At 46.2% G+C, this 27,851-nt stretch overlaps 1 protein-coding gene across 8 annotated transcripts in view; it reads right to left on the bottom strand.

Moving 5' to 3' along the window:
- Positions 1 to 27,851, bottom strand: part of sh3glb2b (SH3-domain GRB2-like endophilin B2b) — a 69,837-nt gene that overhangs the window by 16,314 nt on the left and 25,672 nt on the right. Inside the window, exons 6-12 of one of the 8 annotated variants that reach the window (XM_065017279.1) lie at positions 26,952 to 27,014; positions 24,583 to 24,657; positions 22,640 to 22,663; positions 16,987 to 17,076; positions 16,513 to 16,613; positions 16,375 to 16,389; positions 8,512 to 8,767 (exon numbers count right to left, since the gene is read on the bottom strand). In XM_065017279.1, the coding sequence (XP_064873351.1) occupies positions 8,512 to 8,767; positions 16,375 to 16,389; positions 16,513 to 16,613; positions 16,987 to 17,076; positions 22,640 to 22,663; positions 24,583 to 24,657; positions 26,952 to 27,014 (624 nt within the window). The remainder of the gene's footprint in view (positions 1 to 8,511; positions 8,768 to 16,374; positions 16,390 to 16,512; positions 16,614 to 16,986; positions 17,077 to 22,639; positions 22,664 to 24,582; positions 24,658 to 26,951; positions 27,015 to 27,851) is intronic. The other 7 variants (XM_065017280.1, XM_065017281.1, XM_065017282.1 and 4 more) reach the window with 7 other exon arrangements.

Here is a 27,851-nt window from a genome sequence, read left to right as displayed (position 1 = left end):
CTCTCGAGACCTCTCTCTCTCTCTCTCTCTCTCTCTCTCTCTCTCTCTCTCTCTCTCTCGAGACCTCTCTCTCTCTCTCTCTCTCTCTCTCGAGACCTCTCTCTCTCCGACCTCTCTCTCGACCTCTCTCTCTCTCTCTCTCTCGACCTCTCTCTCTCTCTCTCTCTCTCGAGACCTCTCTCTCTCTCTCTCTCTCTCGAGACCTCTCTCTCGAGACTCTCTCTCTCTCTCGAGACCTCTCTCTCTCTCTCTCTCTCTCTCTCTCTCGACCTCCCTCTCTCTCTCTCTCTCTCGACCTCCTCTCTCTCGACCTCTCTCTCTCGACCTCTCTCTCTCTCTCTCTCTCGACCTCTCTCTCTCTCTCTCTCTCTCTCTCTCTCTCTCTCTCTCTCTCTCTCTCTCTCTCTCTCTCTCTCGACCTCTCTCTCTCTCCGACCTCTCTCTCTCGACTCTCTCTCTCTCTCGGCCTCTCTCTCGACCTCTCTCGACTCTCTCTCTCGACCTCTCTCGACCTCTCTCGACCTCTCTCCTCTCTCTCTCGAGACTCCTCTCTCTCTCTCTCTCTCTCTCTCTCTCTCTCTCGAGACCTCTCTCTCTCTCTCTCTCTCGAGACCTCTCTCTCTCTCTCTCTCTCTCTCGACCTCTCTCTCGACTCTCTCTCGACCTCTCTCTCTCTCTCGAGACTCTCTCGAGACCTCTCTCTCTCTCTCGAGACCTCTCTCTCTCTCTCTCTCTCTCTCTCTCTCTCTCTCGAGACCTCTCTCTCTCTCGACCTCTCTCTCGAGACCTCTCTCTCTCTCTCTCTCGAGACCTCTCTCTCTCTCTCTCTCTCTCCTCTCTCTCGACCTCTCTCTCTCTCTCTCTCTCTCTCTCTCTCTCTCTCTCTCTCTCTCTCTCTCTCTCTCCTCTCTCTCTCTCTCTCTCTCTCTCTCTCTCGAGACCTCCCTCTCTCGACCTCTCTCTCTCGAGACCTCTCTCTCTCTCTCTCGACCTCTCTCTCTCGAGACCTCTCTCTCTCTCTCTCTCTCTCTCTCTCTCTCCTCTCTCTCTCGACCTCCCTCTCTCTCTCTCGACCTCTCTCTCTCTCGACTCTCTCTCTCGACCTCTCTCGACCTCTCTCTCTCTCTCTCTCTCTCGAGACCTCTCTCTCTCTCTCTCGAGACCTCTCTCTCTCTCTCTCTCTCTCGAGACTCTCTCCTCTCTCTCTCTCTCGAGACCCTCTCTCTCTCTCTCTCGACTCTCTCTCTCTCTCTCGAGACCTCTCTCTCTCTCTCTCTCTCTCGAGACCTCTCTCTCTCTCTCTCTCTCTCTCTCTCTCTCTCGATTCTCTCTCTCTCTCTCTCTCTCTCTCTCTCTCTCTCTCTCTCTCTCGAGACCTCTCTCTCTCTCTCTCTCTCTCTCTCGAGACCTCTCTCTCTCTCTCTCGACCTCGAGACCTCTCTCTCGAGACCTCTCTCTCTCTCTCTCGAGACCTCTCTCTCTCGAGACCTCTCTCTCTCTCTCTCTCCCTCTCTCTCGACCTCTCTCGACCTCTCTCTCTCTCTCTCTCTCTCTCTCTCTCTCTCTCTCTCGAGACCTCTCTCTCGAGACCTCTCTCTCTCTCTCTCGAGACCTCTCTCTCTCTCTCTCTCTCTCTCTCTCTCTCTCTCTCTCTCTCGAGACCTCTCTCTCGAGACCTCTCTCTCTCGAGACCTCTCTCTCTCTCTCTCTCTCTCTCTCTCTCTCTCGAGACCTCTCTCTCTCTCTCTCGAGACCTCTCTCTCTCTCTCTCTCTCTCTCTCTCTCTCGACCTCTCTCTCTCTCTACCTCCTCTCTCTCTCTCTCTCGAGACCTCTCTCTCTCTCGACCTCTCTCTCTCTCGAGACTCTCTCTCTCTCTCTCGAGACTCTCTCTCTCTCTCTCGAGACCTCTCTCTCTCTCTCTCTCTCTCGAGACCTCTCTCTCTCTCTCTCTCTCTCTCTCTCTCTCTCTCTCTCTCTCTCTCGACCTCTCTCTCTCTCTCTCTCTCTCTCTCTCTCGAGACCTCTCTCTCTCTCTCTCTCTCGAGACCTCTCTCTCTCGAGACCTCTCTCTCTCGAGACCTCTCTCTCTCTCTCTCGAGACCTCTCTCTCTCTCTCTCTCTCTCTCTCTCGACCTCTCTCTCTCGAGACCTCTCTCTCTCTCTCTCCTCTCTCTCTCGAGAGAGACCTCGAGACTCTCCTCTCTCTCTCTCTCTCTCTCTCTCTCTCTCGAGACCTCTCTCTCTCTCTCTCTCTCTCTCTCTCTCTCTCTCTCTCTCTCTCGAGACCTCTCTCTCTCTCTCGAGACCTCTCTCTCTCTCGAGACCTCTCTCTCTCTCTCTCTCTCTCTCTCTCTCTCTCTCTCTCTCTCTCTCTCTCTCTCTCTCTCTCTCTCTCTCTCTCTCGAGAGACCTCTCTCTCTCTCTCTCTCGACCTCTCTCGACCGACTCTCTCTCTCTCGAGACCTCTCTCTCTCTCTCTCTCTCGGGACCTCTCTCTCTCTCTCTCTCTCGAGACTCCTCTCTCTCTCTCTCTCTCTCTCGAGACCCTCTCTCTCTCTCTCTCTCTCTCTCTCTCTCTCTCTCTCTCTCTCTCTCTCTCTCTCTCTCTCTCTCTCTCTCGAGACTCTCTCTCTCTCTCTCTCTCTCTCTCTCTCTCTCTCTCTCTCTCTCTCTCTCTCTCTCTCTCTCTCTCTCTCTCTCTCTCTCTCTCTCTCTCTCTCTCTCTCTCTCTCGAGACCTCTCTCTCTCTCTCGAGACCTCTCTCTCTCTCGACTCTCTCTCTCTCTCTCTCTCGAGACCTCTCTCTCTCTCTCTCTCTCGAGACCTCTCTCTCTCTCTCTCTCTCTCGAGACCTCTCTCTCTCTCTCTCTCTCTCTCTCTCTCGAGACCTCTCTCTCTCTCTCTCGACCTCTCTCTCTCTCGACTCTCTCTCTCTCTCTCTCTCCTCTCTCTCTCTCTCTCTCTCTCTCTCTCTCTCTCTCTCTCTCTCTCTCTCTCTCTCTCTCTCTCTCTCTCTCTCTCTCTCTCTCTCTCTCTCGAGACCTCTCTCTCTCTCGAGACCCTCTCTCTCTCGACCTCCTCTCTCTCTCTCTCTCTCTCTCTCTCTCTCTCGAGACCCTCTCTCTCTCTCTCTCTCTCTCTCTCTCTCTCTCTCGGCCTCTCTCTCTCTCTCTCTCTCTCTCTCTCTCTCTCTCTCTCTCTCGAGACCTCTCTCTCTCTCTCTCTCTCTCTCTCTCTCTCTCTCTCTCTCTCTCTAGAGACCTCTCTCGAGACCTCTCTCTCTCGACCTCTCTCTCGACCTCTCTCGACCTCTCTCTCGACCTCTCTCTCTCTCTCTCTCTCGAGACCTCTCTCTCTCGACCTCTCTCGACCTCTCTCTCTCTCGAGACCTCTCTCTCTCGAGACCTCTCTCTCTCTCTCTCTCTCTCGAGACCTCTCTCTCTCTCTCTCGACCTCTCTCGACCTCTCTCTCTCTCTCTCTCTCTCTCTCTCTCGACCTCTCTCGACCTCTCTCTCTCGAGACCTCTCTCTCCCTCTCGAGACCTCGAGACCTCCCTCTCTCGACATGATGACTCCTTGCTCTCCCCTCGACCTGGCCTCTCTCTCGAGTTTCAACTGTTCGAGCCTCTCTGATTACCTCTCTCTGCTCGGTCTCTCTCTCTCTATCTTGGCCATCTCTCTCTCTCTCTCTCTCTCGAGACTCTCTCTCTCTGACCTCACCCTCTCTCCTCTCTTCTTCCTCTCTCTGGCCTTTCTCTCTCTCTCTCTCTCTCTCTCGATCTCTCTCTCTCACCTGCATCTCTCTTCTGTTTCGGACCTTTTCTCTTTCTCTCTCTCTTGAGATCTCTCTCTCTCCCCTCTCTCTCTCATCTCTCTCTCTCTCTCTCTCAGTCTCTGGACCAGACAGGACTCTCTCTCTTCTCTCTCTCTCTCTCTTCTCTCTCTCTCGAGATCTCTCGGACCTCTCTCTCTCTCTCTCGAAGGAATCTCATCTCGAGACCTCTCTCCTCTCTCTCGAGCGGGATCTCTCTGGAGGGTCTCGCTCTCTCTCTCGAGACCTCTCTCTCTCATCTCTCTCTCTCTCTCTCTCTCTCTCTGAACTCTCTCTCTCTCGACTCTCTCTCGAGACCTCTCTCTCGACCTCTCGACTCTTCGAGAGGAAGACTCTCTCCCTCTCGAGACCCTCTCTCTCTCTCCTCTCTCTCCAGCATGACTCTCTGCCGACCTCTCTCTCTCTCTCGTTCTCTCTCTGATTTCTCTCGAGACCTCTCTCTCTCTCTCTCCTCCTCTCGAAGAGCCCTCTCAATCCCATTGAGCACTCTGGGACTCTGCTGGACCTCTCTCTCTCTCTCGAGACCTCTCCCCCTCTCTCTCCTCTCTCTGAAGGTGCCTGGTAGAACTGGCCAATCTCTCGAGACCTGGCCAATCTGGTGCGAGACTCTCCATGAAGAGTTTCTAACTCTCTCAATCTCTCTCTCTCTTAGAGTCTCTCTCTCTCTCTCATCCCTCAAGACCTCCTCTCTCTCTTCTCTCGCTCTCTCTCTCTCTCTCTCAGAAACCTCTCTCTTTTTCTCTCTCTCCTCTCTGTTCCTCGAGACCCTCTCTCTCTCTCTCCCTCGAACAAACTCTCTCTCTCAGCCAACTAAATCTCAGCCCTAAAAGAGAGACTCTCTCTAACTTCTTAACCTGTTAAATGTCCCTCTCTTCTGGGATGCAGTTTCTCTCATGCCTTCTCTCTCTTGGCACCTTTCTAGACAACCTCTCTCTCTGCTCTCTCTTTGTACCTCTCTTTCTCTCTCTCTCTCTCTCGACCTCTCTGACCTTTTCTCTCATAATCTCAGACCTCTGTTCCTCTCTCTCTGACCTCTCTCTCTCTCTCTCTCTCTCTCTCTCTCTCTCTCTCTCTCGAGACCTCTCTCTCTCTCTCTCTCTCTCTCTCTCGAGACTCTCTCTCTCTCTCTCGAGACCTCTCTCTCTCTCTCTCTCTCTCTCTCTCTCTCTCTCTCTCTCTCTCTCTCTCTCGAGACCTCTCTCTCTCGACCTCTCTCTCTCTCTCTCTCCCTCTCTCTCTCTCCTCTCTCTCGAGACCCTCTCTCTCTCTCTCGAGACCTCTCTCGACTCTCTCTCTCTCTCTCTCTCTCTCGACCTCTCTCTCGACCTCTCCGACCTCTCTCGAGACCTCCGACCTCTCTCGACCGACCCTCTCTCTCTCTCTCGACCTCTCTCTCTCTCTCTCTCTCGACCTCTCTCTCTCTCTCTCTCTCTCTCTCTCTCTCTCTCTCTCTCTCTCTCTCTCTCTCTCTCTCTCTCTCTCTCTCTCTCTCTCTCGAGACCTCTCTCTCTCTCTCTCTCTCTCTCTCTCTCTCTCTCTCTCTCTCTCTCTCTCTCTCTCTCTCTCTCTCTCTCTCTCTCTCTCTCTCTCTCTCTCTCTCTCTCTCTCTCTCTCTCTCTCTCTCTCTCGAGACCTCCCTCTCTCTCTCTCTCTCTCTCTCTCTCTCTCTCTCTCTCTCTCTCTCTCTCTCTCTCTCTCTCTCGAGACCTCTCTCTCTCTCTCTCTCTCTCGACCTCTCTCTCTCTCTCTCTCTCTCTCTCGAGACCTCTCTCTCTCTCGAGACCTCTCTCTCGACCTCCTCTCTCTCTCTCTCTCGACCTCTCTCTCTCTCTCTCTCTCTCTCTCTCTCTCTCGAGACTCTCTCTCTCTCTCTCTCTCTCTCGAGACCTCTCTCTCTCTCTCTCTCTCTCGAGACCTCTCTCTCTCTCTCTCTCTCCTCTCTCTCTCTCTCTCTCTCTCTCTCGACCTCTCTCTCTCGAGACTCTCTCTCTCTCTCTCTCTCTCTCTCTCTCTCTCTCTCTCTCTCTCTCTCTCTCTCTCTCTCTCTCTCTCTCTCTCTCTCGAGACCTCTCTCTCTCTCTCGAGACCTCTCTCTCTCGAGACCTCTCTCTCTCTCTCTCTCTCTCTCTCTCTCTCTCTCTCTCTCTCTCTCTCTCTCTCTCTCTCTCTCTCTCTCTCTCTCTCGAGACCTCTCTCTCTCTCGAGACCTCTCTCTCTCTCTCTCCTCTCTCTCTCTCCTCTCTCTCTCTCTCTCGAGACCTCTCTCTCCCGACCTCTCTCTCTCGAGACCTCTCTCGACTCTCTCTCTCTCTCTCTCTCTCTCTCTCGAGACCTCTCTCTCTCTCTCTCTCTCTCTCGAGACCTCTCTCGAGACCTCTCTCTCTCTCGAGACCTCTCTCTCTCTCTCTCTCTCTCTCTCTCTCGAGACCTCTCTCTCTCTCTCTCTCTCTCTCTCTCTCTCTCTCTCTCTCTCTCTCTCTCTCTCTCTCTCTCTCTCTCTCTCTCTCTCTCTCTCTCTCTCTCTCTCTCTCTCTCTCTCTCTCTCTCGAGACCTCTCTCTCGAGACCTCTCTCTCTCTCTCTCGAGACCCTCTCTCTCTCGAGACCTCTCTCTCTCTCTCTCTCTCGAGACCTCTCTCTCTCTCTCTCTCTCTCTCTCGAGACCTCTCTCTCTCTCTCTCGAGACCTCTCTCTCTCTCTCGAGACCTCTCTCTCTCTCTCTCTCTCTCTCTCTCTCTCTCTCTCTCTCTCTCTCTCCTCTCTCTCCTCTCTCTCTCTCTCGACCTCTCTCTCTCGACCTCTCTCTCGACCTCTCTCTCTCTCGACCTCTCTCTCTCTCTCTCTCTCTCTCTCTCTCTCTCTCTCTCTCTCTCTCTCGAGACCTCTCTCTCTCTCTCTCGACCGACCTCTCTCGACCGACCTCTCTCGACCGACCTCTCTCGACCTCTCTCTCTCTCTCTCTCTCTCTCTCTCTCTCTCTCTCTCTCTCTCTCTCTCTCGAGACCTCTCTCTCGAGACTCTCTCTCTCTCTCTCTCGACCTCTCTCTCTCTCTCTCGACCTCTCTCGACCGACCTCTCTCGACCGACCTCTCTCGACCGACCTCTCTCGACCTCTCGACCGACCTCTCTCGACCGACCTCTCGAGACCTCTCGACCTCTCGAGACCTCTCTCTCTCGAGACTCTCTCTCTCTCTCTCTCTCGAGACCTCTCTCTCTCTCTCTCTCTCTCTCTCTCTCTCTCTCTCTCTCTCTCTCTCGACCTCTCTCTCGACCTCTCTCTCGACCTCTCTCTCGACCTCTCTCGACCTCTCTCTCGACCTCTCTCTCGACCTCTCTCTCGACCTCTCTCGACCTGAGCCCTCTACCTGACATGATGACTCCTTGCTGTCCCCAGTCCACCTGGCCGTGTTGCTGCTCCAGTTTCAACTGTTCTGCCTGTGATTATTATTTGACCATGCTGGTCATTTATGAACATCTTGGCCATGTTCTGTAATAACCTCCACCCGGCACAGCCAGAAGAGGACTGGCCACCCCACATAGCCTGGTTTCTTCCTAGGTTTTGGCCTTTCTAGGGAGTTTTTCCTTGCCATCCTGCTTCTACACCTGCATTGCTTGCTGTTTGGGGTTTTAGGCTGGGTTTCTGTACAGCACTTTGAGATATCAGCTGATGTACGAAGGACTATATAAATACATTTGATTTGAACAACGTTGCCACAGTCACTGGACCAGACAGGACTGGTAAAAAGTGCTCTTCACTGACGAGTTGCGGCTTTGTCTCACCAGGCGTGATGGTCGGATTCACGTTTATCGTCGAAGGAATGAGCATTAGACCGAGGCCTGTACTCTGGAGCGGGATCGATTTGGAGGTGGAGGGTCCGCCATGGTCTGGGGCGGTGTGTCACAGCATCATCGGACTGAACTTGTTGTCATTGCAGGCAATCTCAACGCTGTACGTTACAGGGAAGACATCCTCCTCCCTCATGTGGTACCCATCCTGCAGGCTCATCCTGACATGACCCTCCAGCATGACAATGCCACCAGCCATACTGTTCGTTCTGTGTGTGATTTCCTGCAAGACAGGAATGTCAGTATTCTGCCGTGGCCAGCGAAGAGCCCGGATCGCAATCCCATTGAGCACGTCTGGGACCTGCTGGACCGGAGGGTGAGGGCTAGGGCCATTCCCCCCCCAGAAATGTCCGGGAACTTGAAGGTGCCTTGGTAGAACTGGCCAATCTGGCAAGAACTGGCCAATCTGGTGCAGTCCATGAAGAGTTTATAACCATATACAATTTCAGTTGCACATCTTAGAGTGATGGACTGTGCCATCCCCAAGACCTCCACAATGGATTAGTCCGCTCAGACAGGCGCGAATCAGAAACATTCGTTTTTTTGCTACTGCTCGACTAAAGAAATGTTGTTCGACCAACAGCCTATCGAACAAACAATCGCCCAGCCAACTAAATGGGTCAGCCCTAAAAGAGAGACAGAGGCTAACTTGTTAACTTGTTAAATGTCCCAGATTATGGGATGCAGTTTGTAACATGCCATTACCAATTGGCATTTTGTAGACAAAAGATTGCAATGTTTGTATTTTGTGGCACGGAATTGATATTTTTGACATAATACAGCATGTTCCAAATGGTTCCCCATAGCAGATGTGAACCATGGCTGCTCCTACCTCGTCGGCCAGTAAGGAGAGCTCACTAGTGTCGTGGGCGTCGTAGTCATACAGGACCTTGGCCTTGCGGTGGCCTGTGGAAGGCTGCTGCACATCCTGGATTTTCAGCGGGCCAGAAGGCTCCCGAGCGATGCCAGGAGTGGAGGTGGAGGCCAGGCATGGGGGGGAGACCCCTGGCAGGATGTTAGAGGAGACGGGGGAGGGGCATGTGGCAGAGGTGGAGGGGTTGGCGTTCGAGGCAAAAGAGTTTGGGTACCTGGGGTCAGGTTACGGGAGAGGGGAAGAAGAGGGGGTCATAAGTGATAAATTAGGGTGCTAAGGTGATAAAGGAATAATATTTCCCAAGCAAGTACATATTTATAATGTACAATACCTCCAGAAAGTATTCATACCCCTTCACTTATTCCACAATTTGTTGTTTTACAGCCTGAATTGAAATTGGATTAAGGATTTTTTGTTTTACCCATCTATACACAATACCCCATAATTGCAAAGTAACATTTTTTGTTGTTGAAATCTTTGCAAATGTTTTGAAAATGAAATACAGAAATATCTAATTTAAGTAAGTATTCACCCCCCTGTGTAAATACTTTGTAGAAGCACCTTTGGCAGCGATTACAGCTGTGAGTCTTTCTGGGTAAATCTCTAAGAGCTTTCCAAACCTGGATTGTGCAACATTTGCCATTATTCTTAAACAAATTATTCAAGCTTTGTCAAATTGGTTGTAGATTGTTGCTAGACAACCATTTTCAGGTATTGCTATAGATTTTCAAGTAGATTTAAGTCAAAATTGTAACTCAGCTACTCGGGAACATTCACTATCTTCTTAGTAAGAAACTCCAGTGTAGATTTGTCCTTGTGTTTTAGATTATTGGCCTACCGAAAGGTCAATTCATCTCCCAGTGTCTGGTGGAAAGCAGACTGATCCAGGTTTTCCTCTAGGATTTTGCCTGTGCTTAGCTCCATTCAATTTATTTTTTAACCTGAGAAACTCCCAAGTCCTTAACGATTACAAGCATACCCATTACATGATGCAGCCACCACTATGCTTGAAAATAAGGAGAGTGGTACTCAGGAGTGGAGGCTCCTCCTCAGTCAATTTCATACAATTTTAAATAGTGAAACATTAAAAGAAATTATGCATTTTAGATAAAACTATGCTAAATATATTCATGTCACCAAATAATTGATTAAAACGCACTGATTTGTAATGAAGGTTGTGTTGCCTAGCTGGCTATGATTATTCAACATTGGAACTCTTCCAAGTCAAGGTAACCTTTTGGTTTTATTAATTTATTGCCACCGGGGCCCGCCAGTGTAAATGCTGAACTGCTTGCTAACTGTACACTGTACTGCATGATTGTAACAGGTTTACTAACACGTTAGTTCTAGTAGCTATGTTGACTTAACCTTAGCTAATATTGCAACGATGTAGGCTGTGTGTAGCAGTTAGCCATTATGATATGAAAGTTTGGCCACAGACAGCTTGTGTTGTGCACTGAAGTCCACAAGTGAATGGAAAAGGTGAGAGGAGAGCACGTAGATGCGAGTAGGAATTATCCAATGATCAAAGGGATCATGCTGTTTGTATATGGCTGCTATGAAAGTGAACAGTGTTTGCGTGTGATCAGGGGTGTATTCACTCCCCCGATTCTGTTGAAAAACCTTTCTAAAATGGAAGCAAACATAACTGAATGTGTCCAATAGAAACTCTCGTTTGCAACTGTTGGACTAATGATTACACCCTAGATCAGTTAGATGCAGGCAATATTGTGCAAGGCGGTATTGAATGTGTCAATGTCTGTCACCTTGATTACAAAAATGTCTCTCGACTTGTGCATCTACGTTGTAAACTTTCATTTATAGGCTAGGTTTCAGCAACCTCATGATGGGTTTAGGGAACATTTTTGTATCATGTATATCAAATCAAAAGTTTATTTTCACGTGCGCCGAATACGACGTAGACCATACAGTGAAATGCTTACTTACAGGCCCTAACCAACAGTTCAATTTTGAAGTTAAAAAAAGGTATTAGGTGAACAATAGATAAGTAAAGAAATAAAAACAATAGTAAAAAGACAGTGAAAAATAACAGTAGCGAGGCTATATACAGTAGCGAGGCTATAACAGTAGCAAGGCTATATACAGGCACTGGTTAGTCGGCCTATTTGAGGTAGTATGTACATGTAGGTATGGTTAAAGTGACTATGCATATATGATAAACAGAGAGTAGCAGTAGCGTAAAAGAGGGGTTGGCGGGTGGCGGGACACAATGCAGATAATCCGGGTAGCCAAAGTGTGGGGGCACCGGTTAGTCAGGCTAATTGACGTAGTATGTACATGTAGGTATGGTTAAAGTGACTATGCATATATGATAAACAGAGAGTAGCAGCGTAAAAGAGGGGATGGGGGGGCAGGACAATGCAAATAGTCCAGGTAAACACTTGATTACCTGTTCAGGAGTCTTATGGCTTGGGGGTAAAAGCTGTTGAGAAGCCTTTTGGTCCTAGACTTGGAGCTCCGGTACCGCTTGCCATGCGGTAGTAGAGAGAACAGTCTATGACTGGGATGGCTAGGGCCTTCCTCTGACACCGCCTGGTGTAGAGGTCCTGAATGGCAGGCAGCTTAGCCCCAGTGATGTACTGGGCCGTACTCACTACCCTCTGTAGTGCCTTGCAGTCGGAGGCCGAACAGTTGCCATTCCAGGCGGTGATGCAACCAGATGCTCTCGATGTTGCAGGTGTAGAACCATTTGAGGATCTGAGGACCCATTTTAGTTTCCTGAGGGGGAAATAGGCTTTGTCGTGCACTATTCACGACTGTCTTGGTGTGTTTGGACCATTCTAGTTTGTTGGTGATGTGGACATCAACCTGCTCCACTGCAGCCCTGTAGATGAGAATGGGGGCGTGCTCGGTCCTCCTTTTCCTGTATTCCACAATCATCTCCTTTGTCTTGATTACGTTGAGGGATAGGTTGTTATTCTGGCACCACCCAGCCAGGTCTCGGATCTCCCTACATGCGGTCTCGTCTGCAAACTTAATGATGGTGTTGGAGTCGTGCCTGGCCACGCAGTCGTGGGTGAAGAAGGAGTACAGGAGGGGACTGAGCACGCACCCCTGAGTGGCTCCAGTGTTGTCGATCTGCGTGGAGGATGTGTTGCAACCTACCCTTACCACCTGGGGACGGTCTGTCAGGAAGTTCAGGATCCAGTTGCAAAGGGAGGTGTTTAGTCCCAGGATCCTTAGCTTAGTGATGAGCTTTGATGATACTATGGTGTTGAACGCTGAGCTGTAGTCAATGAATAGCATTCTCACGTAGGTGTTATTTTTGTCCAGGTGGGAAAGGGCAGTGTGGAGTGCAATAGAGATTGCATCATCTGTGGATCTGTTTGGGCGGTATGCAAATTGGAGTGGCACTTCATGGCTACAAACATGAGTGCTATGGGTCGGGAGTGATTTAGGCAGGTTACCTTAGTGTTCTTGGGCACAGGGACTATGGTGGTCTGCTTGAAACATGTTGGTATTACAGACTCAATCAGGGACATGTTGAAAATGTCAGTGAAGACACCTGCCAGTTGGTCAGCACATGCCAGGAGCACACGTCCTGGTAATCCGTCTGGCTCCGCGGCCTTGTGACTGTTGACCAGTTTAAAGGTCTTACTCATGTCAGCTACGGAGAGTGTGATCCCACAGTCATCCAAAACAGCTGATGCTCTCATGCATGTTTCAGTGTTACTTGCCTCGAAACAAGCATAAAAGTGATTTAGCTCCTCTGGTAGGCTCGTGTCACTGGGGAATTCATGCTGTGCTTCCCTTTGTAGTCTGTAATAGTTTTCAAGCCCTGCCACATCCGATGAGCGTCAGAGCCGATGTAGTATGATTCAATCATAGCCCGGTATTGTCGCTTTGCCTGTTTGATGGTTTGTCAGAGGGCATAGCAGGATTTCTTATTAGCTTCCGGGTTAGAGCCCCGCACCTTGAAAGGAGCAGCTCTACCCTTTAGCTCAGTACGCATGTTGCCTGTAATCCATGGTTTCTGGTTAGGGTATGTATGTACGGTCACTGTGGGGACGACGTCCTCGATGCACTTATTGATAAAGCCAGTGACTGATGTGGTGTACTCCTCAATGCCATTGGAAGAATCCCAGAACATGTTCCAGTCTATGCTAGCAAAACAGTCCTGTAGTTTAGCTTCTGCTTCATCTGACCACTTTTTTTTTTATAGACCGAGTCACTGGTGCTTACTGCTTTAACTTTTGCTTGTAAGCAGGAATCAGGAGGATATAATTGTGGTCAGATTGACCAAATGGAGGGCGAGGGAGAGCTTTGTATGCGTCTCTGTGTGTGGATTCCTTAGATTTCGTGCACCAGCTGTTGTATACAAATATGCACAGACTGGCCCCCCTCGTCTTACTGGAGTGTGCTGTTCCATCTTGCCGGTGCAGCGTATATCCCACTAGCTGAATATTCATGTCATCATTCAGTCACGATTCCATGAAACATAAGATGTTACAGTTTCTGATGTCGCGTTGGTAGGATATTCGTGATTGTACCTCGTCTAATTTATTGTCCAAGTAATAATGACGGTAACGGCAGCTTTCCCACTAGCCATCTGCGGATCCTTACGAGGCACCCCGCTCTGTGTCCTCTGTATCTGCGTCTCTAACTCTTGCCAATGATAGGGATGTTGGCCTTGTCGGGTGTTTGAAGTACATCCTGTGTGTCCTGCTTGTTGAAGAAAAAATCTTTGTCTAATCCGAGGTGAGTGATCGCTGTCCTGATATCCATAAGCTCTTTTTTGCCATAAGATACGGTGGCAGAAACATTTTGTACAAAATATGTTACAAATAACGCAAAAAAAAATACACCAAATAGCACAATTGATTAGGCGCCCATAAAACTGCTGCCCTTTCTTCCCGGCACCAATTTTTACAGGGAGTAGCCTAAACCTATAGATGTTACATTGATCTGGGTGAATGGAATATGAATGACCATGATTCAATATGGTGTAATAGAAATAAGGCCATGCTCATTAAAAAAATTATCGTCCTCCCTCATCTTAAACGGCCCCGACCGCCACTGGTACTTAGTAAAGTGTTGTATTGGATTTGCCCGAAACATAACACTTTGTATTCAGGACAAAAAGTTAATTGATTTGCCACATTTTTTGCATTATTACTTTAGTGCCTTGTTGCAAACAGGCATGTTTTGGAATATTTTTATTCTGAATAGGCTTCCTTCTTTTACCTCTGTTAATTAGGTTAGTATTGTGGAGTAACTACAATGGTGTTGAGCCATCCTCAGTTCTCCTATCACAGCCATTGAACACTAACTGTTTTAAAGTCACCATTGTCCTCATGGGTAAATTCCTGAGCAGTTTCCTTCCTCTCCGGCAACGGAGATAGGAAAGACGGCTGTATCTTTTTCTGGCTAACGTTAGTATTAAGCTAACCACGGTTTGTGGTCATCGGCTATCCTTTAGCTCGAAAAGCTATCGCCAGTTTTGTACAAGGCGACTCAGACCAGAACATACCGGACCTATTTTTCTATCCATATCCCCGGATTTGTAAACTCTCCTTCCAGACTCATATCAAACATCTCCAATCGAAAATCAAATCAAGAGTCCGCTTTCTATTCCGCAACAAAGCCTCCTTCACTCACGCCGCCAAACTTACCCTAGTAAAACTGACTATCCTACCGATCCTCGACTTCGGCGATGTCATCTACAAAATTGCTTCCAACACTCTACTCAGCAAACTGGATGCAGTTTATCACAGTGCCATCCGTTTTGTCACTAAAGCACCTTATTCCACCCACCACTGCGACCTGTATGCTCTAGTCGGCTGGCCCTCGCTACATATTCGTCCCCAGACCCACTGGCTCCAGGTCATCTACAAGTCCATGCTAGGTAAAGCTCCGCCTTATCTCAGTTCACTGGTCACGATGGCAACACCCACTCGTAACACGCGCTCCAGCAGGTGCATCTCACTGATCATCCCTAAAGCCAACACCTCATTTGGCCACCTTTCGTTCCAGTTCTCTGCTGCCTGTGACTGGAACGAATTGCAAAAATCGCTGAAGTTGGAGACTTTTATCTCCCTCACCAACTTCAAACATCTGCTATCTGAGCAGCTAACCGATCGCTGCCGCTGTACATAGTCTATCGGTAAATAGCCCACCCATTTTTACCTACCTCAACCCCATACTGTTTTTATTTATTTTATTTTCTGCTCTTTTGCACACCAATATCTCTACCTGTACATGACCATCTGATCATTTATCACTCCAGTGTTAATCTGCAAAATTGTAATTATTCGCCTACCTCCTCATGCCTTTTGCACACAATGTATATAGACTTTCCTTTTTTCTACTGTATTATTGACTTGTTAATTGTTTACTCCATGTGTAACTCTGTGTCTGTTCACACTGCTATGCTTTATCTTGGCCAGGTCGCAGTTGCAAATGAGAACTTGTTCTCAACTAGCCTACCTGGTTAAAGAAAGGTGAAAAAATATATATATATATATATTTTTTTAATTCAACCCCAAGCTCTGGACATTTACACCTGGATCTAGCAGCTAGCTAGCTGCTATCCGTGTGCCGATGCAGAGCCCCACTGGGCCTTCACGACTGGACTACCGACGTTATCTGCCCGAGGGTGTTATCCAACTGGCCCCTCCATTGCGACGTTACCTGAACGCCCATCTGCGGCCCGCTAATCGTTAGCTGTCTTATCGGCTGCTATCTGAATTGGTCTATCGGACAAAAATCTCTGAAACTGGAAACACTTATCTCCCTCACTACCTTTAAGCACCAGCTGTCAGAGCAGCTCACAGATTCCTGCACCTGTACATAGCCCATCTATAATTTAGCCCAAACTACCTCTCCCCCTACTGTATTTACTTATTTTGCTCCTTTGCACCCCATTATTTCTCTCTACTTTGCACATTCTTCCACTGCAAATCTACCATTCCAGTGTTTAACTTGCTATATTGTATTTACTTCGCCACCATGGTCTTTTTTTTGCCTTTACCTCCCTTCTCACCTCATTTGCTCACATTGTATATATACTTATTTTTCTACTGTATTATTGACTGTATGTTTATTTCACTCCATGTGTAACTGTGTCGTTGTACGTGTCGAATTGCTTTGCTTTATCTTGGCCAGGTCGCGATTGTAAATGAGAACTTGTTCTCAACTTGCCTACCTGGATGTGTTGATACACCAGCCAAAGTGTAATTAATAACTTCACCATGCTCAAAGGGATATTCAATGTCTGTTTATTTGTGTATTTTCCCATCTCCCAAAAGGTGCCCTTCATTGCGAGGCTTTGGAAAACCTCCCTGATCTTTGTGGCTAAATCTGTGTTTGAAATTCACTGCTTGACTGAGGGACCTTCCAGACAATTGTATGTGTGGGGTACCGAGATGAGGAAGCCAAAATCATATTAAACACTATTATTGCACACAGAGTGTGTCCATGCAATTTATTATGTGACATTTTTACTGCTGAACTTATTTATGCTTGCTATAACAAAGGGGTTGAATACTTAGACTAAAGACATTTCAACTTTTCATTTTTAATTAATTTGGAACATTTTTGAAAAATATAATTCCATGTTGACATTATGGGGGTATTGTATGTAGGCCAGTGACACATTTAAAAAAAATAATAATCATAATAATTTTTAAAAAAGGAATCTATTTTAAATTCAGGCTGTAACAACAAATTTGTAGAAAAAAAATCAAGGGGTGTGAATACTTTCTGAAGGCACTGTATTTACAAATACGCACAAATCACTCTTAAAACACAAACGCAACACTACAAACAACACTATCATCAACAACAACACCAGTTACTTACGTATCGCTGTTAGCACTGCCAGCAGAGAGAAAAAAGGGAAATGTTGAAGAATTTTCCCATGTATGTAAACAAAGCCACTTCAACCCACTCATAAGGGTTATGATTCATCCAACTATACCTCCGTAGTAAAGTGCTCACCTGCTCAGTTCTTTCTGCAGCTCCTGCATGTACTGGTGACACTGGGCATAGTATGTAGCCTGGGCCTCCACAAACTCATGCAGGCAGCGCAGGTGGTTGACCTATCAGGGAAAGGGGGGACAGGGTGAAAGACAAGAAACAAGTTGTACTTCCAAAAGCCTGGTTTCACACATTCAATGGTTTTCACAATGATTGTTACTAAACCGCAACGTTACAGTTTATATTTGCTGGAGAAAAATTGGCTGAATACTTCTCCCATCTGTTTAGGCTCTAAAGATCTAATCACTCACCCATCTTAGACACATAGGTTGTGAGAACTGGTTAGAACCTGCTTTTTTGTTTGTTTGACTGCTTTAATGGAGTAGAGTTACCCCTGATCTCTAGCCCTGATCCAGCATCCTCCCCAGACCTAGTGCTGTTTCCCTAGGTCTGGGCTTTCCGTGACTAGTGTGTGTGTGATGTCTCTGGACTCACGTGTGTACTGCTGATGCCCTCCAGTAGCAGCCGGGTGACCTCGGCCTGTCTGTCAAACTCTGTCTGAGCCACACGCAGCTCCTGCTCCGCCTATAGGAGAAGACGGGAGAGACCACATGAACACCCACTGAGGGTACAAAACATTAAAGACACATTCCAAATATTGAGTTGCACCCCCCCCTCCCCCCTATCAGTAATTGAGTAATCTCTCGTGGACAGATTAAACTGGAAGTGACAACTTTTTTACAATAATTTTACTTCTGGGTAACCAAGATTAGTTGAAGAGACTAATCTCTTGCACATCTCAAATCAGATATGGGACGGACTGATTTAGGCAAGGTAAACTGGGGTAGGACTACTACACTAATTGTGTTTAGTGCCCATCTGTGCAGAGGTGGTATTGTGATACCTTACATCTCAAGATAAGGCTACTTAATGTTAGATCCCTCACTTCCAAGGCAGTTATAGTCAATGAACTAATCACTGATCATAATCTTGATGTGATTGGCCTGACTAAAACATGGCTTAAGCCTGATGAATTTACTGTGTTAAATGAGGCCTCACCTCCTAGTTACACTAGTGACCGCATCCCGCAAAGGTGATGCTAACAAATTTCAATCCCCCCAAAAAGCTGTTTTCGTCTTTTGAGCTTCGAGTCATGAAGTGTATGCAGCCTACTCAATCACCTTTATATAGCTACTGTTTACAGGCCTCCTGGGCCATATACAGTGTTTATTTTACCTTTATTTAACTAGGCAAGTCAGTTAAGAACAAATTCTTATTTTCAATGACAGCCTAGGAACAGTGCCTTGTTCAGGGGCAGAACAACAGATCTGTCAGCTCGGGGATTTGAACTTGCAACCTTTTGGTTACTAGTCCAACGCTCTAACCACTAGGCTACGCTGCCGCGTTCCTCACCGAGTTCTTATTGGACCTTGTAGTAGACTATCGGACCACCATTTTATTACGTTTGCAATCACAACAAATAATCTGCTCAGACCCCCACCAAGGATCATCAAAAGTCGTAATATAAATTCTCGGACAACCCAAAGATTCCAAGATGCCCTTCCAGACACCCTCTGTCTACCCAAGGACGTCAGAAGACAAAAATCAGTTAACCACCTAACTGAGCAACTCAATTTAACCTTGCGTAATACCCTAGATGTAGTCGCACTGCTAAAAACAAAAAAACATTTGTCATAAGAAACTAGCTCCCTGGTATACAGAAAATACCCGAGCTCTGAAGCAAGCTTCCAGAAAATTGGAACGGCAATGGCGCCACACCAAACTGGAAGTCTTCCGACTAACTTGGAAAGACAATACCGTGCAGTATCGAAGAGCCCTCACTGCTGCTCGATCATCCTATTTTTCCAACTTAATTGAGGAAAATAAGAACAATCCAAAAATGTATTTTTGATACTGTTGTAAAGCTAACTAAAATGCAGCATTCCCCAAGAGAGGATGGCTTTCACTTCAGCAGTGATAAATTCATGAACTTCTTTGAGGAAAAGATCATGATCATTAGAAAGCAAATTACGGACAACTCTTTAAATCTGCGTATTCCTCCAAAGCTCAGTTGTCCTGAGTCTGCACAACTCTGCTAGGACCTAGGATCAAGAGAGACACTCAAGTGTTTTAGTACTATATCTCTTGACACATTGATGAAAATAATTGGCCTCTAAACCTTCAAGCTGCATACTGGACCCTATTCCAACTAAACTACTTTAAGAGCTGCTTCCTGTGCTTGGCCCTCCTATGTTGAACATAATAAACGGCTCTCTATCCACCGGATGTGTACCAAACTCACTAAAAGTGGATGTAATAAAGCCTCTTGAAAAAGCCAAACCTTGACGCAGAAAATATAAAAAACTATCAGCCTATATCGAATCTCCCATTCTTCTACAAAAAGGTTAGAAAAGGCTGTTGCGCAGCAACTCACTGCCTTACTGAAGACAAACAATGTATACGAAACGCTTCAGTCTGGTTTTAGACCCCATCATAGCACCGAGACTGCACTTGAAGGTTAAATGACCTTTTAATAGTGTCAGTCTGAGGGTCTGCATCTGTCCTCATGCTCCTAGACCTTAGTGCTGCTTTTGATACCATCGATGACCACATTCTTTTGGAGAGATTGGAAACCCAAATTGGTCTACACGGACAAGTTCTGGCCTGGTTTAGATCTTATCTGTCGGAAAGATATCAGTTTGTCTTTGTGGATGGTTTGTCCTCTGACAAATCAACTGTACATTTCGGTGTTCCTCAAGGTTCCATTTTAGGACCACTATTGTTTTCACTATATATTTTACCTCTTGGTGATGTCATTCGGGAACATAATGTTAACTTTCACTGCTATGCAGATGACACACAGCTGTACATTTCGATGAAACATGGTGAAGCCCCAAAATTGCCTTCCCTGTAAGTGTTTCAGACATAAGGAAGTGGATGGCTGCAAATTCTCTACTTTTAAACTCGCCAAAACAGAGATGCTTGTTCTAGGTCCCAAGAAACAAAAGGATCTTCTGTTGAATCTGACAATTAATCTTGATGGTTGTACAGTCGTCTCAAATAAAACTGAAGGACCTCGGCATTACTCTGGACCCTGATCTCTCTTTTGATGAACATATCAAGACTGTTTCAAGGACAGCTTTTTTCCCATCTACGTAACATTGCAAAAATCAGAAACTTTCTCTGCAAAAATGATGCAGAAAAATGAATCCATGTTTTTGTCACTTCTAGGTTAGACTACTGTAATGCTCTACTTTCCGGCTACCCGTATAAAGCACTAAATAAACACGGCTGCTAGAATCTTGACTAGAAGCAAAAAATGTGATCATATTACTCCAGTGCTAGCCTCTCTACACTGGCTTCCTGTTAAGGAAAGGGCTGATTTCAAGTTTTTTTTTACTGCTAACCTACAAAGCATTAAATGGGCTTGCTCCTACCCAACTTTCCAATTTGGTCCTGCCGTACATACCTACATGTACGCTACGGTCACAAGACGCAGGCCTCCTTACTGTCCCTAGAATTTCTAAGCAAACAGCTGGAGGCAGGGCTTTCTCCTATAGAGCTCAATTTTTATGGAATGGTCTGCCTACCCATGTGAAAGACGCAGACTCGGTCTCAACCTTTAAGTCTTTATTGAAGACTCATCTCTTCAGTAGGTCCTATGATTGAGTGTAGTCTAGCCCAGGAGTATGACGGTGAACGGAAAGGCTCTGGAGCAACGAACCGCCCTTGCCGTCTCTGCCTGGCCGGTTCCCCTCTCTCCACTGGGATTCTCTGCCTCTAACCCTATTACAGGGGATGAGTCACTGGCTTACTGGTGCTCTTCCATGCCATCCCTAGGAGGGGTGCGTCACTTGAGTGGGTTGAGTCATTGACGTGATATTCCTGTCCGGGTTGGTGCCACCCCCTTGGGTTGTGCCATGGCGGAGATCTGTGTGGGCTATACTCGGCCTTGTCTCAGGATGGTAAGTTGGTGGTTGAAGATATCCCTCTGGTGGTGTGGGGGCTGTGCTTTGGCAAAGTGGGTGGGGTTATATCCTGCCTGTTTGGCCCTGTCTGGGCGTATCGTCGGACAGGGGCCACAGTGTCTCCCGACCCCTCCGGTCTCAACCTCCAGTATTTATGCTGCAGTAGTTTATGTGTCGGAGGACTAGGGTCAGTCTGTTATATCTGGAGTACTTATCCTGTCTTATCGGGTGTCCTGTGTGAATTTAAGTATGCTCGCTCTAATACTCTTTCTTTCTTTCTCTCTCTTGGAGGACCTGAGCCCTAGGACCATGCCTCAGGACTACCTGGCACGATGACTCCTTGCTGTTCCCAGTCCACCTGGCCGTGCTGCTGCTCCAGTTTCAACTGTTCTGCCTGCGGCTATGGAACTCTAACCTGTTCACCGGATGCGCTACCTGTCCCAGACCTGCTGTTTTCAACTCTCTAGAGACAGCAGGAGCGGTAGAGATACTCTGAATGATCAGCTATGAACTGACATTTACTCCTGATGCGCTGACCTGCTGCACCCTCGACAACCACTATGATTATTATTATTTGACCCTGCTGGTCATCTATGAACATTTGAACATCTTGGCCATGTTCTGTTATAATCTCCAACCGGCACAGCCAGAAGAGGACTGGCCACCCCTCATAACCTGGTTCCTCTCTAGGTTTCTTCCTAGGTTCTGGCCTTTCTAGGGAGTTTTCCCTAGCCACCATGCTTCTACACCTGCATTGCTTGCTGTTTGGGGTTTTAGGCTGGGTTTCTGTACAGCACTTTGTGACATCAGCTGATGTAAGAAGGGCTTCATAAATAAATTTGATTGATTGAAATAAATTTGACCTAATATCATTACCCGTTCAAAGGCACTTAACATCTTTTGTCTTACCCATTCACCCTCTGAATGGCACACATACACAATCCATATATCAATTGTCTCAAGGCTTAAAATCCTTCTTTAACCTGTCTCCTACCCTTCATCTACCGATTGAAGTAGATTTAACAAGATACTTCAATAAGGGACCATAGTTTTTTACCTGGATTCAGTCTATGACATGAAAAGAGCAGGTGTTCTTAATGTTTTGTACACTCAGTGTATATGCACACATGCATGTACAGTGAGCTCCAAAAGTGTTGGAACAATTACATTTATTTAGTTTTTGGGGCTGTACTCCAGCTTTAATTTGAGGGTGTTTTCATCCATATCAGGTGAACAGTTTAGAAATTACAGCACTTTTTGTACATAGTCCCCCCATTTTAGGGGACCAAATGTCACACCCTGACCTTAGAGAGCCTTTTTATGTCTCTATTTGGTTTGGTCTGGGTGTGATTTGGGTGGGCATTCTATGTTCTTTATTTCTAGGTTTTGTGTTTCTATGTTTTGGCCGGGTATGGTTTTCAATCAGGGACAGCTGTCTATCGTTGTCTCTGATTGGGAATCATACTTAGGCAGGCTGTTTTGCCACCTTAGGTCGTGGGATGTTGTTTTTGTTAGCTCTGAGTAGCCTTCAGAACGTGACGATCGTTGTTCTTTTGTTTGGTGTTCAAATTAAATAAAGAATCATGAACATGTACTGCGCTGCAACTTGGTCCACTTCTTCCGACGGGCGTTACACGAAAACCATTGGGACAAATTCACTAATGTGTATTAAAGTAGTAAAAAGTTATGTATTTGGTCCCATATTCATAGCACGCAATGGCTACATCAAGCTTGTGACTTCACATATTTGTTGGATGCATTTGCTGTTTGTTTTGGTTGTGTTTCAGATTTTGTGCCCAATATTAATTAAATGGTAGATAATGCATTAGTCACTTTTATTGTAAATAAAAATATTCATGTTTCTAAACACTCTATTCTGATTTACAATAAAAGTGACTCCAAAATGACCCAATACATTATTTACCATTCATTTAAACCTATATGGATGATAATACCCTCATATTTAAGCTGACAGTCTGTACTTTAACCTCATAGTCATTGTATCATTTCAAATCCAAAGTGTTTTAGTTGACAGAGCCAAAACAAACCCAAAAAATTTTTCACTGTCCAAATACTTTGAGGTCACTGGGGACACGGACACACACACACACACCTCTAAAGCAGTCTATGACCTTTTTAGTCTGTGTTGTTGAACACCAATCTTACTAAGTGATACTTACTTTGTCCACTTCCTCACTCCACAGCTAGAATAAGCAGCATGACAACAAGGGAGATAAGAGCAATTCTCAGACCAACAATGACAGCACACAACAGACCTTGTGGGGTTCTACATCCACATAATAATGTCTCCCCAGAGCAGTCTCATGAGTCTGTCTCAGGAGCAATGGCCCCATTCCCTTTCTGACTCATTGATATGTTGAAAGACTAGCTGTGTAGTAAGATGGGAGGAATCCTCCTATAACAATAAAAGTCTAGTCATGTCTGGAAGAGGCCAATGATTTGAAAACATGAGTAAGTAATCAGATTATTTTGTTGAAACCATTATTAGGTATGTGATGCAAGTAAAGAGTCACTTTTAAATGTAGGGCAGCAGTTCACACTGGACACAGGCATTAGTAATTAGCTATTCCATAACTGCATGTACTTATCAACTGTAATAGCCCTGTTACAAAGGTATTTATTACACATGTTATTAGACCGCTCCTTACTCTACTATACGTTACGATAAGTATAGCCAAATGACATTTCTGTGGGACTAGCAGAATTAAAATGACAGGAGGACACGTAGTTTGTGTGGACAGTACACAGACGGCACGACAAAGCCCAGGGAGCCCAGTGAAGTGCTCTATTGAGGTTTCCCATCAGTGTGGCTGAACCATCATAGGAATATCATTTATTACATTATATTTCTATGGGAAACATGCCCCTGGAATTCTAAGCAGCTAAGGAATTGATTCTCGAAGGAGAAATACAACCTCATTGAAAATAAGAATTTGTTCTTAACTGACTTGCCTAGTTAAATAAAGGTACATTTTTAAAATAAGGGAAAACGTGAGAGGATGTGAACACACACAGGGTTTTGGTCACGAAGGGGATTCAAATTTTTCGGTTTTTCAACAACGGCCTACTATACACAACCATCTGTTTGACAATTACAACGACAGAATCTCTCATTATAGACAAAGACACACAACACCGTGACACAACAACTGACAAAACAAATAATTTGGTCCAACGCGTTGGACTGAAAAGAAAATGGCCAGGCACGTCTTCGTCACTGGCATTCATCATAAACACGACTACCATGAACAAACCCTTCTCCTCCAATACAGACTGACGAATGTGACAGAGTTACCTAAACAGTAGCGATAACAAAGACAGTGACAACATCAGGAGCAAAACAGATATATGAAAGTGGAACGTAGGACCATTCTTGTTTGGCTAACTGCATGGTGGCAAAAATTAGGTAGATAAGAGATCTTAACACCTGCAATCTTCTGGCCAGTTGTCCACCAAAGGGCTATCTGCTATCCCGATATCTGTCTCCGGGGGTCATCCCCCAATTATAATTTAATAAACCTTCGTATTTGCATTCAGTCTATTGTTCATTCAGTAAGTCTCTCCATGATTGAACTAATTCATCAAGTCTGTGGTCAGTAAAATCAGGTGCTGAACTTTGGCTGGATTCCATCAGAGCGTTGAGGCGATGGGGGGGGTCACATTGTGGAGGGGGGGGGGCTCCAATACATACACACCCTCTAAGGGCCTCGAGAACAGGCGATGGGGAAAGTAACACCCTACTATACCACAGTACCATTGAGCTAGTACCTACACTGCTGAAAATAAAAAGGTGCTTCATTGCAATTTTATATAGCCATATATAATAAGCCATTTAGCAGACGCTTTTATCCAAAGTGACTTACAGTCATGCGTGCATACATTTTATGTATGGGTGGCTCCAGCAGGGATTAAACCCAATACCCTTGGTGTTGCAAGTGCCAAGCTATGCCAACTGAACCACACTGATCTGTATGAAGCAAGCCATGGAACGCTTGTTGGTTCTGTATAGCACCATTTCTTCTAGCAGTGTAGGGCGGGGGTTACATCCCATCTAGTATTGTTGATAATATGCTATGAACAGTGTAAACCTATTTATATATACCTTCCTCTGATCCATCACATTGGCCGACTCTTTGGAATCTTCCAGATCCCAACTATCCCAGCCACCACTGCTTTGCTGTTTTTAAGTTTAAATTTAAGGTTTAATTTATTTGCACCAAAGAAAATAAGTGATAGACAACAATATAGATAAAAACAATATCACAAAAAAATATATACAAGTATAAAAAAAATGTTTTAAGTTTGTTAAAACAGACAAAACCTTCTAAACCAAAAATGTACAAATTAACTGGTCAGAAATGACAAAAAATAATAAACAGTATATGTTTTGTTTGGATGTGTTGTGTGGATGTGAGTGAGAGAGATGGGCTATATTTAAAAAATATATATATACACACTGCTCAAAAAAATAAAGGGAACACAAACAACACAATGTAACTTCAAGTCAATCCCACTTCTGTGAAATCAAACTGTCCACTTAGGAAGCAACACTGATTGACAATACATTTCACATGCTGTTGTGCAAATGGAATAGACAACAGGTGGAAATTATAGGCAATTAGCAAGACACCCCCAATAAAGGAGTGGTTCTGCAGGTGGGGACCACAGACCACTTCTCAGTTCCTATGCTTCCTGGCTGATGTTTTGGTCACTTTTGAATGCTGGCGGTGCTTTCACTCTAGTGGTAGCGTGAGACGGAGTCTACAGCCCACACAAGTGGCTCAGGTAGTGCAGCTCATCCAGGATGGCACATCAATGCGAGCTGTGGCAAGAAGGTTTGCTGTGTCTGTCAGCATAGTGTCCAGAGCATGGAGGTGCTACCAGGAGACAGGCCAGTACATCAGGAGACGTGGAGGAGGCCGTAGGAGGGCAACAACCCAGCAGCAGGACCGCTACCTCCGCCTTTGTGCAAGGAGGAGCAGGAGGAGCACTGCCAGAGCCCTGCATAATGACCTCCAGCAGGCCACAAATGTGCATGTGTCTGCTAAAATGGTCAGAAACAGACTCCACGAGGGTGGTAATGAGGGCCCGACGTCCACAGGTGGGGGTTGTGCTTACAGCCCAACACCGTGCAGGATGTTTGGCATTTGTCAGAGAACACCAAGATTGGCAAATTCGCCACTGGCGCCCTGAGCTCTTCACAGATGAAAGCAGGTTCACATTGAGCACGTGACAGACGAGACAGAGTCTGGAGACGCGGTGGAGAACGTTCTGCTGCCTGCAACATCCTCCAGCATGACCGGTTTGGCGGTGGGTCAGTCATGGTGTGGGGTGGCATTTCTTTGGAGGGCCGCACAGCCCTCCATGTGCTCGCCAGAGGTAGCCTGACTGCCATTAGGTACCGAGATGAGATCCTCAGACCCCTTGTGAGACCATATGCTGGTGTGGTTGGCCCTGGGTTCCTCCTAATGCAAGACAATGCTAGACCTCATGTGGCTGGAGTGTGTCAGCAGTTCCTGCAAGAGGAAGGCATTGATGATATGGACTGGCCCGCCCATTCCCCAGACCTGAATCCAATTGAGCACATCTGGGACATCCATCCACCAACGCCACGTTGCACCACAGACTGTCCAGGAGTTGGCGGATGCTTTAGTCCAGGTATGGGAGGAGATCCTTCAGGAGACCATCCGCAACCTCATCAGGAGCATGCCCAGGCATTGTAGGGAGGTCATACAGGCACGTGGAGGCCACACACACTACTGAGCCTCATTTTGACTTGTTTTAAGGACATTACATCAAAGTTGGATCAGCCTGTAGTGTGGTTTTCCACTTTAATTTTGAGTGTCACTCCAAATCCAGACCTCCATGGGTTGATAAATTTGATTTCCATTGATCATTTGTGTGATTTTGTTGTCAGCACATTCAACTATATAAAGAAAAAAGTATTTAATAAGAATATTTCATTCATTCAGATCTAGGATGTGTTATTTTAGTGTTCCCTTTATTTTTTTGAGCAGTGTATATATAACCTTTATTTAACTATATGGAGGAGATTATTGAATAGTTTGGTTCATCAGGCGGACCCCCAGTCTTTGCTTGAAGTTATTGAGGGACGATGGGGTTTGGGCAATGTGAAGATAAGAATTCCAGAGTATGGTACCTCTGTATCTGATAGAGAATTAGGTTGAGGATAGCTTAGTCTCTGTCTCCTTCTACATGTCTGTCTCTTCCCTAACAGTCTCACCCAAGTTATTATCCACAAAGACTAGTTATATTCAGAAAAGCTAACCTGTGACATAGGCCATGAAGTGCACTAAACTTGTGTTGAAAGACTCAAATAAACCAGAATTTGTACATCTAATGCTGTGTGTTTGTGTGCGCGCGCCATTGTACATATTCTATGGAGTATAGCCTGTGTGTTTTTGTGTGTATGCATCTCTCAACATGAGTCTCCGTCTGTGGGCGTCTTACCGCAGATGCGCTCGCAGACAGAACATAATTTCGAGGCCTAGTCTCCTGAAAATCGGGCTCGGCCTACAGGCAGAGGAGGGGGTAACAAAGTCATACAGTCATGCATCGCATCAAAACAAGCAGCTCCAACAAACAGCACACTGAGGAAGAAGAATGAAAGGGAGAAGAAATGAGAAGAAGAAGCAAACGGTCAGTTCCCACAAGAGTCTGGGATGGAGAAGCAAAGCTGCAGTTCATGGAATATGGGGGGCTCCAATGTGTCCTCTATACAGACAGAAGCTGCCTTAGCATGCTAAGCTAATTATGGCTACATACAGAGGCTCCGAGAGTTCTACAGACCTGGTTGACAGTAGCAGCCTTATAATGCTAAGCTAATTATGGCTATATACAGCTGCTCCCAGAGTTCTACAGACCTGGCTCTGACAGTAGCAGCGACTCAAGGGCATGAGCATTCTCCCATACAGAAGGCCTCAGCTCAGGGCCTATATTCATAAAGTGTCTCAGAGTAGGAGTGCTGATCTAGGATCAGTTTTCCCTGTAGATCATAATGAATATGATTATATGGACAGATCCTAGATCATCACCTCTACTCTGAGATGCTTTGTGGATATTGGCCCAGGACTGTGCAGTGCAAGTAGCAGTGCGGTGCGCAGCCTATTTGTGTTTTGTGATGTTAAGAAGAACTTGGATGGCATGAGTAACTTGTCTTTTGTCACGCAGAGCCAGTGATGAGAATTAAATACTACCTCCACACCATGAGGCATGAATGGATTAGAAGAGTTTACACAAATATTTATTTGCATCATGCGCCATGCACATTTTCAAAGTCAAGGTCCAATTTTCAGGTATCATTATAATGGTGGCAGACATCTTGGTTTTGCATTGTCTTCTGTTCAAACC

Source organism: Oncorhynchus nerka, linkage group LG4 (assembly GCF_034236695.1).
Source record: "Oncorhynchus nerka isolate Pitt River linkage group LG4, Oner_Uvic_2.0, whole genome shotgun sequence".
NCBI lineage: Eukaryota > Metazoa > Chordata > Actinopteri > Salmoniformes > Salmonidae > Oncorhynchus > Oncorhynchus nerka.
This window is presented reverse-complemented; position numbering and strand designations above follow the sequence as displayed.